General features: G+C 44.0%; 1 protein-coding gene across 1 annotated transcript in view; it reads right to left on the bottom strand.

The window, feature by feature from the left end:
- Positions 1-2,773: 2,773 nt before the first annotated feature.
- Positions 2,774-16,517, bottom strand: part of SNCA (synuclein alpha) — an 86,674-nt gene continuing 72,930 nt past the window's right edge. Inside the window, exon 6 of the mRNA XM_066574897.1 lies at positions 2,774-3,820. Within this exon, the coding sequence (XP_066430994.1) occupies positions 3,788-3,820 (33 nt within the window). The 3' untranslated portion in view covers positions 2,774-3,787. The remainder of the gene's footprint in view (positions 3,821-16,517) is intronic.

The following is a 16,517-nucleotide window of genomic DNA, read 5'->3' as shown; positions in this document are numbered from 1 at the left end:
GAAAAAAGCATCCAAAAAACGTTCTGTCTAATTCCAGACAGCCCCATCATCATATAGTGAATGATTATGTACATTTTTGGTGATACTACTGTGCACACAAGCAACACAACTTGTACTGTAAGTTACTACATCTCTGCTCTCACTTTCACCATTACATGCACGTCTTTCACATCTACATATGTGTCATTACTATCATCCGGAAATAATTTGTAACAAAGCGTTGGGATCACACTGGTGACATTTATTTTTTCGGTAAATGAAAATGAATGTACAGCATGATAATGTTTTAGAAGTGAGTTTTTCATAAAGTTTACAGATCTCCTTGAATTGTATTCTATATTTTAGTAACAGTTTGATATACTGTAGCATTGCAGCATTTTTTCCATTATACGTTATAGACCAAAAATATATATTTTCTCCCCCCCCCCCCCCCCCCCCCTCCAAGAAGACAAAAAGTCTCAAAGGTTCCGTTTGGCAACTATAAAAAGAGATAGATTATATTTAGAATTGCAAATTAGATGAATCCACAATGGAACTTACATTCAGATTTTCCCGCTTTGTGTTTACATTCACACACGTGTTGAAAATTTAAAGTTTGATGGTTCATAACGTAGTTTGGAGCTATAAAGACAATATCATTAAGATGATGTGAGATAAGAGAATTGCAGGGCCTATAATAACAGCTGAATGAGATGAACGATTCAAGCTAGCAAGGGGAAGCCGTGACTTAAAGCAACAAGATGCTCTTCGCCTTCTTGGTTTCCAACATAGGATCAGTTTAGTTTTTGATATTTGAGTCATCTGACATACTTTGGTTGCTGCTTTAACTACCGTAAATTCTCAAATAGAGCTATTTTTAATGGGGTTTTTAGGTGGGGTATCTCTAGATGCAAGTCTTCAAACCAGAAGTTTTTTTTTTAAATATTGTACCATTTTGCATCTATAGCTCTAGAACTCATCTATGTGGTCTTCATGTTTACAGACTATATAGAAACCCTGGAGTAAATATATAAAGATAGGTTTTTCTATGCCTCTCTTGATATTAGCTGTGCTGGGCTGAGATTAATAATAAATTAATCAATTCATCTCTAGTCACCTTCTGCACCACTCAGACAGTTTAGCTACAATTTACACTAATGTCCAACATAAATTATAGTAAATATGCTAGGCTATGGAGGCCATTCTCCCTGAATTAAACCCCACACATTTTTTTTTAATTGGGGGAGGTAATAGACATTGAAAAAGTCACAAAAATTGGTGCAAAATGATACTTGTGCCAAAATTGTAACTTTTTGACACCAGAATTCTGGTGCAAGTAGGATAATAAATATCCTGCTGTTTGTAGTCTTATCCTGCACTCATGTTTTACTCTCTTCCATCATTCTCCTCTTTTTGCTAACAGTAGAAAGAGATGAAAGAGATTACATGATTAGATTGCAAACAGAACTCATTTGTAGACTGTAATAAGGGAGGCACATTGCTCTACATAGGAGCTGTAGACATGAGCCTTTAGGAATATTTTTACAACACTCATCCATCTCTATCAGTCCCGAAAACTTTGAATGAAGAAGCAGAGTGCGTGCATGATCACTCCATTCAAATGTCTCCAGAACGCAGCGCTTTGGACCTTCCTTCTAGTGAATGTTGAGAGGTCCCAGCTAAAAGGACCCGCAACGATTATACACTTATTCTCTGTCCTGTGGATAGGTGATAAAAGTTTGTCATGGGTTAACGCCTTTGAACATGATTAACAGAATTCTAAGCTGTGAAGTGGAAATGTTACCTTTCCTTTGTTTTGCCTCATTCATATTAGGAATAGACAGTGACTTCAATCATGTCTTGGGAGATACAAACATGTCATCAGCAGCATCCAGGGTTGTTTGAATAGATATATAGAATTCCTTGAGTTTTAAAACTTCACCTTTAATCCATTTCGCATAAAAGTACAGCAACGTTTCGACTGTGCAATATACAGTCTTTATCAAGCCAATGCATAAAAACATGGCTGCACATGCAGCCCTTAAATATCCCATCACCATGAATCTCACCCAATAAAAATAGTCAATAGTATCTAGAGTTTTGTTACCTGTAACTCCATAGGAGCCCTCACGGACCGTGCAGCTGTATCCAATCCATTAGTATCAGTGCCTCATGATGCCGGTCATGTCGTCATTAGTATGCGTGTTCCGGGTATTACTCCCCATGGGCATTTCACCGTCACTCTAGGGGCGTTCCCCACACGTCAGCGTCCCTCCGGTACTATCCAGGCGAACGGATCAATGTGTGGACGCCCACAGCGTCGTCTATGCGGCGCGCTGACGTCACCGCTGAGCTCACCACGTTCAACAGCCCGCCTACCACGTCGCAGATGCGACGTGCCGGCGTCTCTCCTGGGCCTCCGGAGTTCATTAGCATACCACCTCGCAAACGTAATGACGTTACGTGTGTATGTTAATGAGGGTGTCACGCATACTAATGACGACATGACCGGCATCATGAGGCACTGATACTAATGGATTGGATACAGCTGCACGGTCCGTGAGAGCTCCTATGGAGTTACAGGTAACAAAACTCTAGATACTATTGACTATTTTTTTGGGTGAGATTCATGGTGATGGGATATTTAAGGGCTGCATGTGCAGCCATGTTTTTATGCATTGGCTTGATAAAGACTGTATATTGCACAGTCGAAACGTTGCTGTACTTTTATGCGAAATGGATTAAAGGTGAAGTTTTAAAACTCAAGGAATTCTATATATCTATTCAAACAACCCTGGATGCTGCTGATGACATGTTTGTGTATCCTGATGTACTTTGGATGTAAGGTCTGCGTCCATTCTCAGCTTGGCACCCATCAGCCCATTAAGCTCTAGTGAGTATATTTCTCCTATACATCTGTTGTGCTGCGATTGCCTTACTATATTATGTCTTGGGAGATAACATAGCCATACAGCATTAACGTTGTCTCAAATAGAAGGCAGATGAATCATTCATGGAGTATAGGTAGAATCGTATATAAATATAATAATTGTTGTGCTTTGCCTTTTAAACTATAGAACACAAATGGACAGTAAACATATTCAGCCAAGTCTAGTAAGTGTACAAATCTAAACTGTTAAGCAACATTATTGATGCATCAAAAATATTTTACTCACGTACTGTATAATATGACATTTCCAAATATGCATGCCCACAAACAGATCATTGTGCCAAGTCCACTCTTTTAATAGGGAACCTAAACACTTTATTTTTTAATTAAACTGCATTGTTAGTAAATGTCAGTTTGCATTATCCAACATTATCATTGAAGAGACATAAACCATTGAAACACATGATTGATTTGTAAAATAGTTTGGTGCATAGATCATGCTTACAGTCAGAAATACTAGATACTTAGAAACAGATTTTACAACGTTGTGTTACAGAAGACAGTAATAACATACAAAACATACAAAAGTATGGGAAAATAGAAACCATACAAAACCACTAGAAAACACAATATTACAAATAGAAAGTTAGACATTAATAGACACTTAGGTGTTTTTTGTTTCTTTTTTTCTCAATATTTGAAGCCACAACATCCATAGCATAATATAGCCACTCATCGCTGACCGAGTGGAATTATCTAACCCAAAAGGAAATCAAGGTTAGTAATACTTTTTTTTGCTGATGGAAGACTTCCATTTGGAGTTGAAAATAAAATATAAATAAAATCCGAGGATTCGGTATATTGGAATGTATCATGATCCGTAGAATATTCTATGTGTATCACACGTTCTCACAATATTCATGCTTCAGGATCATAATCTTGATATTCCTCCTACGCAAATGAGAATAACAGTGTATTAGTAGAGTGCCAACAATAGACCTCTTGTGTCTGTAAAGACGTGCTCTCAGTGTGTAGCAGAAAACAAAATTACAATTACATGTCTGTTTATTACAAAACAATGTGTCTTTCATTTTCTAGGCAGTATATCGGGTATGAGGATGCCTTTGACTTTGTTTCCTGATGGAAGACGTCCATTTAGAGTTGAAAATAAAAGTTACAAAATTGTCATTGCTAACATACTGAGAACATCAACACAAACCATAGATAAAATTTGTAGCTACATGAAAGGTACACACCAACTGTCCGCATTCTCCACCAAACTCCCCTCCAAAAAAAATTCTAATAGGAAGCGAAAAAGGAGTTGTGCAAACATATTGATATTTAGAGGAAACAAAATATCACATCCAAGTCCTGTGCAACTTTTGTTCCCACTAAAAAGAGATTTTGGGACGGTTTACCTGTTAACCTATCTCAATAATATTAGATAGTGGGTATGGTCCACCAATATAATCATTTAATGCTTATAGCCAATATAGGAGAAATAGTAGTTTGCTGAGTTGGACCTGCCCAGCTGATTGTTAGTGCTTTTCTCCATAAGAGTTGGCACTTTAACTGACCAACTGTGGTCACATAATGGTGGAGATAAATATGCATATTTCGATGATGTTTCATTGGTGGGAAGGTCTATAAGTAACCAAATAGTTAGTGTATGTAGGCACTTTGAAAGAAGTTTATACACTACGTTGTTGGGTTTATTATGTTCAAAAATGAATATACAATTGCTTTTATAGTGAACAAATATAGCTACTTTGTAATATTTCATTTTGATCCTTTCTGCAGTTTTTATATATATGTTTCAGTTAGCTTTTGCTGTGTGTAATGAAGAAAAAATAGTCAACAAGCTGTTGTCAATTCTTTCTCTGTACCTATGTTTAGCATTTTGAATGCTTTAAGCATCTGATCAGTAGAGGTCCGACTGCTGGGACCTCACCAGTCATGAGAACAGGGCTGCTGAGTGTCTTCAAGTGAACGGATTGATGGTCATGAATGTGCACTACCAATTCATTAATTTTTACTGGGACTGCTTGAAGCAGCTGAGCGCTTATAATTGGCTGTCTACAGCACTCTCATTGAAATGGAGTGGTAGTTCACACGTGACCAATATATTTATTTATGGACACTCAGGTCCACTGTTCTCTTGATCAGATGGAGTGCCAGTAGTTGTACCTCCCTTGATCAAATAATTGATATTATTTTCATAGGACAACCCCTTTAAACTTATCCTGCACCCCTGATCATTGACACTTTATTGCTCATTGCAAATATATGCAATTCATATGCCAATTTTATTTTGTTATTAAAGAGTCACTGGCATTTTCAGAAACTGAGATGCCCATGTATAGCTAGAAAAAAAGGGATACAAGTGCTGCCTCCCTACTGTATGCCTCATGACTGCATGTAGAGTTTTCGGCACTAGGTTTGGAGCCACAGGGGTAGCAACTGTGCAGGTCCAGAGAGTAGTCAGGGGAGAGCCAGGAGTCGGCAATAGGTGGTCTCAGGTTCACAGTACAAATGGAGGAGGCAGGTATTGTTGTCAGGAGGGAAGCCAGAGGTAGGCATCAGTAAGTCTCAGTAATTGTATTGAGAGGAGCAGTAGTAGCAGCAGGAGATAGACTAAAAACAGCAAGCACAATAATCTCGCACTGAGGTAGGGGCAGGGCCAGGGCCAGGCTTTTATAGGTTGCTTGACTAAGAACTGGGCAGAGCTAGAACAGGAAAAACAGAGGGTCGAGCCAGTCAGGGAAACACAGGAGCATGGCTAGGTGTTCAGCAGAGGAGCTGTCCAAGTCCTGGATGGCTTAGTGGAGAGAGCTGCTGACTGGTGTGCATCTGTCATCGCTCTTCAGTAAATTTTGATATTACACTGAAAGTATAGATCTGGGACATAGCTCTCTAAAAAGTGGATGAAAACTGAAGTGGCACAGTGCTTGGACTCCTAGTGATGGATAGTGGTCACTGCTCCACCACTAATCCAGACGTCAAACCTGAAGCAGTGAGACACTGATGCAGTGCATCAAGTCCCAGTGGTGAGAAGACGTAATATGCAGAGGAGAAGCCATATTCAGCCCTGGACAGCTTCTCCTCACACTGCACCCATGGACACAGCACACAGGAGGCAGGAAGATCTGCAAACTATGCTATATGGGAAATATTTCGATAAAGGAATGAAATAAAAGGCTGACAAACTCTTATATGGAAAGCACTATACCTGCACTACAGATGGCAGTGCAGGCACACTGAAGAACGGAGCTCCATATTCAGCTATTCAGCTAGCTATAGTCGGATTAGCTTGGCAATTGCTTCTCTTAGCTGCATAGCCGAATAGCAAGTTTTCTACTAAAGATGTACATAATAGGCTGATTAGACATCTTGCTAAAATATTTAGCATCCCCTATTATGTATGTTTAAAAACAAAAGACAGTTCTATTTAATCTTTATATCTTGATTTAAAACTGAATGCAAGAAGACATTACATTTATATCATTTTGTACTTGTGCTGTTATGTCAGTAAAATTGGCAATAAATTGTTGGAGCTGTGGAAGAAACTGACATTTAATGGCTCCTGACTTGACACTAAAATGTTTGTAATTTTGTTTAATTGATGTTTGTACAGTCACTCTGTGCTTTCATGCGTTTCTTTTGATTTTTATTGACAGAATGATGGGGATAAAGATAGAGTAGCACAATGATAGGAACCAAATTTATAATGCCTTATATAGTCATTGGCTAAATGATGGCTTAACTAACTTGTTGCCAGAAGTGTTTGACAGCAACTTATTACCTTGAGAGGAGATAAGTTGCTGTCAGACACCTCTCTTGTGAGAAGAGATCAGGTATGTTGAAATTCTAAATGCTCGACCCTTCTTTCATCCACCAGGTAAGAGTCGTCACACCACTAAACACCCAAGATAGTTGGCTGGTCACAATGAAGCCAGTTGTCTGGTTGACTTCGCTCTTATGTGTATGGACAGGTTTAGTTTACCTTGCTAGCTATTTTAAAATTTTAGGAAATATTCAAGAAATCCAACAAACTTCTACATTATCACTGTTACACCCTCAGGGGTCTAGTTACCTGTTTAACTCATTAAGGACCAAGCACAGTAAATTTATGGCTCTTTGTCCTGGGCTTTAATCCCAGCCAATAGTGAAAAAATATGACGTGGAATTAAAGCCCCTGCTTCTGCAATCAATTAGAGGCAGGTCGGGTTGTCAGCTTTTAGTAACAGCTAGAGATGAGCGAACGTACTCGTCCGAGCTTGATACTCGTTCGAGTATTAGCGTGTTCGAGATGCTCGTTACTCGTGACGAGTACCACGCGATGTTCGAGTTACTTTCTCTTTCATCTCTGAGACGTTAGCACGCTTTTCTGGCCAATAGAAAGACAGGGAAGGCATTACAACTTCCCCCTGTGACGTTCAAGCCCTATACCACCCCCCTGCAGTGAGTGGCTGGCGAGATCAGATGTGACCCGAGTATAAAAATCGGCCCCTCCCGCGGCTCGCCACAGATTTGTTCTGACATAGAGGAGGGAAAGTGCTGTTGGTGCTGGAGCTGCTATAGGGAGAGTGTTAGGAGTATTTTTGGCTTCAAGAACCCCAACGGTCCTTCTTAGGGCCACATCTAACCGTGTGCAGTACTGTGGAGGCTGCTTTTTGCAGTGTTGCACTTTTTTTTTTTTTTGTATATCGGCCGTGCAGAGTAAAGATGAGCGAACGTGTTCTTAACGAACACTTACGCACCCGGACACCGGCTTTGCCGAGGACTTCAGTGTCCGCGCGTAAAGCTTCGGCGGGCGCCGGGGGGCGGGGAGAGGCGCGGCGGCGCGGGCGGCAGCAGCGGGGAACAGGGGGGAGCCCTCTCTCTCTCCCTCTCCCCCTCACTCCCCGCCGCACCCCCCCGCGCTGCCACGGCGACCCCCGAACTTTTTTCGCCCGAGCACGGAATTGCTCGCAAAGTTCGGTGTTCGGGCGAAAAGGGGCGGAGCCGAACACGTTCGCTCATCTCTAGTGCAGAGCATTGCGCCCTGCAGTAATTATACATACTCCAGGGCCAGTAGTGGTGGTGAGGCAGGGACAGAAGACATATATTGTGAGGCAGGGACAGAAGACATATTGTGAGGCAGGGACAGAAGACATATATTGTGAGGCAGGGACAGAAGACATATACAGTGTATATAGGCAGTGGGCCTTTCCAAAAACATTTGGGGAAAAAAATCTATTTGGGCTGCCTGTGACTGTCCTCAGTGTTCTGGGTCTGTGCTGGGTGTAGTTGTCCTCCTAATTCATACGCAGCCAGCTAAGTGTTACAGCAGGCTTGCGCAAAATTATTTCCTGGCTCTGTGTTGGCTGTTACATCACATTCCAGTCCACAGTGCAACAGTCTGCAGTTATTTTACATACTCCAGGGCCAGTAGTGGTGACGCAGGGGCAGAAGACATATACAGTGTATATAGACAGTGGGCCTTTCCAAAAACATTTGGGGAAAAAAATCTATTTGGGCTGCCTGTGACTGTCCTCAGTGTTCTGGGTCTGTGCTGGGTGTAGTTGTCCTCCTAATTCATACGCAGCCAGCTAAGTGTTACAGCAGGCTTGCGCAAAATTATTATTTATGATGGCCAAGCACCCCACAAGGTGGGACGAAGGCCGTTCACCGCCTCCGGTTTGCACCGCTGCCTCTCCCCCTGTGCCCCAACCTGCCACTGAGATCCAACCCCCCTCTCAGGGCACAGGCACTACCGTCTCCTGGCCTGCACCCACACTCTCACCTCCGCTGTCCTCGGCCCCATCCACCAATGTCTGTCAGCGCACCGTCGCTAGTGCAAGTGTTGAAGCGCAAGCGCAAGTACGCCGCCACGCACCCGCACGCTCAAGCGTTAAACGTGCACATAGCCAAATTTATCAGCCTGGAGATGCTGCCGTATAGGGTTGTGGAAACGGAGTCTTTCAAAAGTATGATGGCAGCGGGGGCCCAGCGCTACTCAGTTCCCAGTCGCCACTACTTTTCCCAATGTGCTGTCCCAGCCCTGCACGACCACGTCTCCCGCAACATTGTACGCGCCCTCACCAACGCGGTTACTGGCAAGGTCCACTTAACAACGGACACGTGGACAAGCACAGGCCGGCAGGGCCACTATATCTCCCTGACGGCACATTGGGTGAATTTAGTGGAGGCTGGGACAGAGTCAGAGCCTGGGACCGCTCACGTCCTACCCACCCCCAGAATTGCGGGCCCCAGCTCGGTGGTGGTATCTGCGGCGTTGTATGCTTTCTCCACTAAACCACCCTCCTCCTCCTCCTCCTACGCAACCTCTGTCTCGCAATCAAGATGTGTCAGCAGCAGCACGTCGCCAGCAGTCGGTGTTGCGCGGCATCGCAGCACAGCAGTGGGCAAGCGTCAGCAGGCCATGCTGAAACTAGTCAGCTTAGAAGAGAAGAGGCACACGGCCCACGAACTGCTGCAGGGTCTGACAGAGCAGACCGACCGCTGGCTTGCGCCGCTGAGCCTCCAACCGGGCATGGTTGTGTGTGACAACGGCCGTAACCTGGTGGCGGCTCTGCAGCTCGGCAGTCTCATGCACGTGCCATGCCTGGCCCACGTCTTTAATTTGGTGGTTCAGCGCTTTCTGAAAAGCTACCCACGCTTGTCAGACCTGCTCGGAAAGGTGCGCCAGCTCTGCGCACATTTCCGCAAGTCCCACACGGACGCTGCCACCCTGCGCACCCTGCAACATCGGTTTCATCTGCCAGTGCACCGACTGCTGTGCGACGTGCCCACACGGTGGAACTCTACGCTCCACATGTTGGCCAGGCTCTATGAGCAGCGTAGAGCTATAGTGGAATACCAACTCCAACATGGGCGGCGTAGTGGGAGTCAGCCTCCTCAATTCTTTACAGAAGAGTGGGCCTGGTTGGCAGACATCTGCCAGGTCCTTGGAAACTTTGAGGAGTCTACCCAGATGGTGAGCGGCGATGCTGCAATCATTAGCGTCACCATTCCTCTGCTATGCATCTTGAGAAGTTCCCTGCAAAGCATAAAGGCAGACGCTTTGCGTTCGGAAACAGAGGCGGGGGAAGACAGTATGTCGCTGGATAGTCAGAGCACCCTCCTGTCTATATCTCAGCGCGTTGAGGAGGAGGAGCATGAGGAGGATGAGGAGGAGGGGGAAGAGACAGCTTGGCCCACTGCTGAGGGTACCCATGCTGCTTGCCTGTCATCCTTTCAGCGTGTATGGCCTGAGGAGGAGGAGGAGGCTCCTGAAAGTGATCTTCCTAGTGAGGACAGCCATGTGTTGCGTACAGGTACCCTGGCACACATGGCTGACTTCATGTTAGGATGCCTTTCTCGTGACCCTCGCGTTACACGCATTCTCGCCACTACGGATTACTGGGTGTACACACTGCTCGACCCACGGTATAAGGAGAACCTTTCCACTCTCATACCCGAAGAGGAAAGGGGTTCGAGAGTGATGCTATACCACAGGACCCTGGCGGACAAACTGATGGTAAAATTCCCATCCGACAGTGCTAGTGGCCGAAGGCGCAGTTCCGAGGGCCAGGTAGCAGGGGAGGCGCGGAGATCAGGCAGCATGTACAGCACAGGCAGGGGAACACTCTCTAAGGCCTTTGACAGCTTTCTGGCTCCCCAGCAAGACTGTGTCACGGCTCCCCAGTCAAGGCTGAGTCGGCGAGAGCACCGTAAAAGGATGGTGAGGGAGTACGTAGCCGATCGCATGACTGTCCTCCGTGACGCCTCTGCCCCCTACAACTACTGGGTGTCGAAGCTGGACACGTGGCCTGAACTCGCGCTGTATGCCCTGGAGGTGCTTGCTTGTCCTGCGGCTAGCGTCTTGTCAGAGAGGGTGTTTAGTGCGGCTGGGGGAATCATCACAGATAAGCGTACCCTCCTGTCAACCGACAGTGCCGACAGGCTTACACTCATCAAGATGAACAAAGCCTAGATTTCCCCAGACTTCTCTTCTCCACCAGCGGACAGCAGCGGTACCTAAACAATACGTAGGCTGCACCCACGGATGGAAGCATTGTTCTCTATCACCATCAAAAACGTGGACCTTTTAGCTTCATCAATCTGTGTATAATATTTATCCTCCTCCTCCTGCTCCTCCTCCTGAAACCTGACGTAATCACGCCGAACGGGCAATTTTTCTTAGGCCCACAAGGCTCAGTCTTATAATTTTTGTAAACAATTTTTATACGTTTCAATGCTCATTAAAGCGTTGAAACTTTCACCTGAACCAATTTTTATTTTAACTGGGCTGCCTCCAGGCCTAGTTACAAATTAAGCCACATTAACCAAAGCGATTAATGGGTTTCACCTGCCCTCTTGGTTGGGCATGGGCAATTTTTCTGACGTACATTAGTACTGTTGATACACCAATTTTTTGGGGCCCTCGCCTACAGTGTAATCCAATTTATTTTTTGCCCACCTGCATTAAAGCTTACGTTACATCAGCTGTGTTGGGCACTGCAATGGGATATATTTATGTACCACCGGTGGGTTCCAGGGAGCCACCCATGCTGTGGGTCCACAGGGAGTTGTAACTGCATGTGTCTACTTCTAAAGAACCCCAGTCTGACTAGGGCATGCAGTGTGGGCCGAAGCCCACCTGCATTTAATCGGACGTTACCTCAGCTGTGATGGGCACTGCAATGGGATACATTTATGTACAGCCGGTGGGTTCCAGGGAGCCACCCATGCTGTGGGTGCACACGGAATTCCCATTGCGGAGTTGTACCTGCCTGTGACTATTTATAAAAAAACGCGGTCTGACTGGGGCATGCAGACACCTTGACAGAATGAATAGTGTGTGGCACATAGGTTCCCCATTGCTATGCCCACGTGTGCAGCTCCTGATGGAGGTGGCACAGGATTGGACTTCTCATTGCTTCTGTACAGCATTGTGGGCTATCGCCCCTCCCCTTTTAAAGAGGGTCGCTGCCTAGCCGTGCCAACCCTCTGCAGTGTGTGCCTGCGGTTCCTCCTCATGGCAGACGCACTTATAAATAGACATGAGTGTGGCGTGGCATGAGGGCAGCTGAAGGCTGCGCAGGGACAGTTTGGTGTGCGCTGTGGACACTGGGTCGTGCGGGGGGGGGGGGGCTTGGGCAGCATGTAACCCAGGAGAAGTGGCAGCGGAGTGTCATGCAGGCAGTGATTGTGCTTTGTTGGAGGTAGTGTGGTGCTTAGCTAAGGTATGCATTGCTAATGAGGGCTTTTCAGAAATAAAAGTTGTTGGGAGGGGGGGGGGGCCCACTCTTGCCGGTATTGTGGCTTACTAGTGGGACCTGGGAACTTGAGATGCAGCCCAACATGTAGCCCCTCGCCTGCCCTATCCGTTGCTGTGTCGTTCCCATCACTTTCTTGAATTGCCCAGATTTTCACAAACGAAAACCTTAGCGAGCATCGGCGATATACAAAAATGCTCGGGTCGCCCATTGACTTCAATGGGGTTCGTTACTCGAAACGAACCCTCGAGCATCGCGATAATTTCGTCCCGAGTAATGAGCACCTGAGCATTTTGGTGCTCGCTCATCTCTAGTAACAGCTGATAACCCGGAGAAAGAGGAAGAAGTTGTTTTTAACCCTTTCTGCCATCTCCTTTCACTAGTACGCAGTGCTCAATGACTGCTATGTACTAATGAGTGAAAGTGGAAGTATTTTTTCCACTACACGAGCCAGCAGTTACGTGACCGCCGGGATCCCCTGGCACAGCAGAGCTACATGGTGCTAACAGACGCTGATCAGCTCTGTCAGTGACTATTGTCATTACAGGGGATGTTTTTCCCTGTAACTGGGGCTCCTATGGATGTCCCAGCTACAGGGAAAAAATGTTAAATAAAAAAAAAAAGACCATGTGAATGTTCCCCAGATGTTTTATGTGATGTCATGAGAGACATAGATAGTTAAAAAAAAATACAAACATAATTTAAACAAAATTACAGAATAAAATAAAAATATATTCATAAGGAAGGAAATAACCCCAAGCCAACGCCAACCAAAATTGTTTCTGTATGTGCCCTGTAATACAAAACCATACATATTATATATCAAAATGTCCAAAACAAAATGAGGAATCCGTTCTATTCCTTTTTTTAGCGTAAATATACTAATGAAAAAAAAAACTCTAAATGTTAAAAAGTTTTTAGCGTTTTACTCCCAATAAAACTAAAAAAACAGAAAAAAGTCAGTGAAAAAGATATTAAAAAATTAGCCCTATATGTCAAGAAAAAAAAACCACAGCTAAAATAATTTTGCTAGCTAATAAAAAAGAAATAGGGCAGTTAAACTACCACATGGGTAAAATCCCTAAAAAGGGTCTGGTCCTTGAGGGGTACTAAACAGCCTGGTCCTTAATGGGTTAACAAAGTCACAGCTCAAATTTCTGCTTTTGGATATCCATTAGAAGGAATTTACTTAGATCGGCATGCTATACACGGATCTAATTAAAGCTTGCCCTAAAGTGAATTACATCAAGTTTACTAAAAGGCACACACCTCTTAATAAACCTGTTGCATGTTTGGAAAGTCAGCCCACCACACTCAAATCTACACCAGGCACAAGTTGGCATACATTTAAGCTATAATTTACATTACAATATAGTAAATCCGACAGACCTGGAAGACCATATCCCTGATTTGCTAAATCAGACCCCCTTCTAGTGGCAACTGGGGTGTAAAGAGGCTATGAAATAACAACTGACTTGTCATTAGACTGGACCTGGTATGTGGAACTGCAATTCTGCATTAAAAGGATAAAGAATGTCCATGGCAGATCCATTCTGCTATGTGTTGCAGCAGATCCTGCATTATAATTGATGCATTTATCAGATGTCCTTTTCTTAATGAGCCTAGTAGTGCAGCAGACTATGTAACTGTCTTTTAAAAGTAATGGAAAGAAACCTGATGGCATGACAATGTGATCGGAGCCTTCGAGTTGCAAGAAAAAGAACATAAGCCCTTTGGAATTACCTGGATTTCTGCATTCTAAAAACATAATCCAACTAAACTACTGATACACCGATTGTACTGCTCTTATCTTTTATTGGGCACATTGAGTAAACATGTACAGTGCAGGGAGAAAAAGTAAGTGAACCCTTGAATTCAATAACCTGTAGATCCCTGTTTAACAGCAGTCACCACCACCAAATGTTTCCTTTAGCTGCAAATAAGATTTGCAAAATGTTGAAGTGTAATTTTTGAGCATTTTTTCCTGCAAATATGTTTCATTTCATCAATATTTCTGGAATGCCTTGGAGGTACATTCTTTTCTGGTTTACACTGCATCTCTAACTTGGCGATTTCAAAACACAAATCTTCTTTTTCATCCATTTTTATTTGATTTTCTTATGAGCTTTGGGTCATTGCCTTGTTGCATTACTCAATGTCTTTTACACTTGAGGTTATGGACTGCAGTCTAATTTAAATGGCCATTAAAAGGAGGTGCTGGTGTGCGGGGGTTTGTGCAGCGTATTGGGCATACCTGCGAGTATATATGTGCGCATTTGCTCACCTCCCATAGACTTCTATGGGCCTCTTTAGTGTGCAATTGCACGCAAAATAGAGCAGGTCCTATTTTTTTTTCAGTGCCCGCATGAACTGTGCACGCAAAACAAAGAAATGAGCATAAAGCCATTGAAATCAATGATTTCTATTCTCTGCATAATGCGTGCAGGATTGTTCCGTGCGCAAATACAGTCGTGTGAAGGAACCCTAAAATGCTGATCTCCTGTGTGCTTCTGCCTATTGGCAATTTTGTTACACAAGTGAATATGCAGCCTAAATAAAAATATACATAAAAGGTTTCCTGCGTATTTAGGGTAGATTGAGACAAACGTGGTTTTGTCACCTTGTACGGCCATGATAATCACAGACATATAATGGGCCAAAATGAAACCGCTATGGGATTTTAATGGTTTTGTTGTCTCCACCTCTTTTCCCAGCTGGGATCTGTACAGCCGGAAAAAAAAAGGACCTGCCCTACTTTACCGCATGTAGTTCAACTATGTGCAGGGAAGATCATCCGGCACCTATCTTTCCGCCTCTTTATTTCAAACTCTTGCACTCTGGTGCCGAGTTTGAAAAGCATGCGGGAGTGAAGAGATTGCCCTTGTTCAGGCTCAACTATGCTTCGTACTGGGAAACATAGTTGCGTCTATGGCAGTGGGAATAGGCCCTCACTGCGTATTTATGCATGTCCATTAAATTCTATGGGCTATTACAGTGTGTAATACGCACCAAGAAAGGGCAAAATGTAGATGCTACGTATATACGGTCATGTGAATGGGTCCTTCATTGCTCCTTCAGGGCCCCTTCACATAGCGTATTTGCATGCAACACACAGAACAGAACCCATTGATTTCAATTGGTTCATCCTTATTACTCTTTTTCACACAAGTGAGATCAACGCGAGAATTTTGTGCATACGCTCGTATGAAGGTGAGCTCCATGGTCACAAGCAGCTTCCTTCATGGTTTCCTTCCACGAACACCATTCTTCTGAACATTTTTCTAATAGTGGATATGTAAAATGGTCCAGTTTGTAGAGTCTCCTGTTGGATTTTTCTGTTACCATTGGGTTCCTTCTCACTGGTTGCAGTTTTAACCATTGTGCTCTTGGGGTGATCTTAAGAGGATGCCCATAACTAGAGAGAGTAGCAACAGTCCGGAATTTTGTCCATCTCTAGATAATTTGCCCAAGGGCTTCAACAAACGAATGTATGCGCAAATACGCTTGTTGCAACAGAGCACATTTGCGTATGAACCAAGGGTTGTATTCTGGGTCAGACCCTTCCCCATCACTCTTTTAGACTTCTATGGCAGCTTTCTGCGTAACATCAATTGTGCACAAGATACACGCTCATGAAAGCGAAGCCATTGTAAACAGCAGTAAGGAGTGCTGATTGACATGCTGATTGTCTGCTGGTGCTTGTTACATGGGCAGTGAATTGTCCTGAGTACACTAAGCCTTATATAACAATCTGACCACAGTTTATTACTAATGGCTGCAGGAATCCTGGTAATTCCAAAGGGCTCAATTACTTTTTCTTGCAACTGTATTTCTAGAAGGAAAACATATCTGCACCATTAGTTGTGATTTCTAATGTGTTTTCTTTAATAAACTGTATCGCACCTTATTCTGTTTTAGTAGAATTTTTAAAAAATGGCTATTATCTATGTTTACACGAGTCTCAGGTTTGCATTATGAGCTACTTTCCTTTTGCATTTTGCGGTAATCGGCCATAGTGCTCCTTCACACGGGTGATTTTGCGCGCATTTTTCTACACGCAAAATAGTTTCCGCAAACCGCATCCAAAAGAACCCATTGGTTTCATTGGCTTCCCTCACATGGAGCGTCTGTGCATCCACATTTCCCTTGGGGCGAAAACATAAGTTTGATTATGATGTCTAAGGGGTGTGCAAATGTGCACTTGTCCAGAACTAAATAGTGCTCTGAACTGCGCAATTTCGCAGTGTTAAACAATAACATTGGGGACTTATTAGGCTGGCCCACCTACTAAGTCAGCTGTCCCGCCTGTTCACATTAAGGCCTTAGTCACACGGGCGTAAATATGCGCGTAAAAAAAACGCGTGACCATGTCCATTGCCACCAAT

Source organism: Eleutherodactylus coqui, chromosome 7 (genome assembly GCF_035609145.1).
Source record: "Eleutherodactylus coqui strain aEleCoq1 chromosome 7, aEleCoq1.hap1, whole genome shotgun sequence".
NCBI classification, from domain to species: domain Eukaryota; kingdom Metazoa; phylum Chordata; class Amphibia; order Anura; family Eleutherodactylidae; genus Eleutherodactylus; species Eleutherodactylus coqui.
The sequence above is the reverse complement of the archived record's forward strand: the minus strand, read 5'-3'. Positions and strand labels throughout refer to the sequence as shown.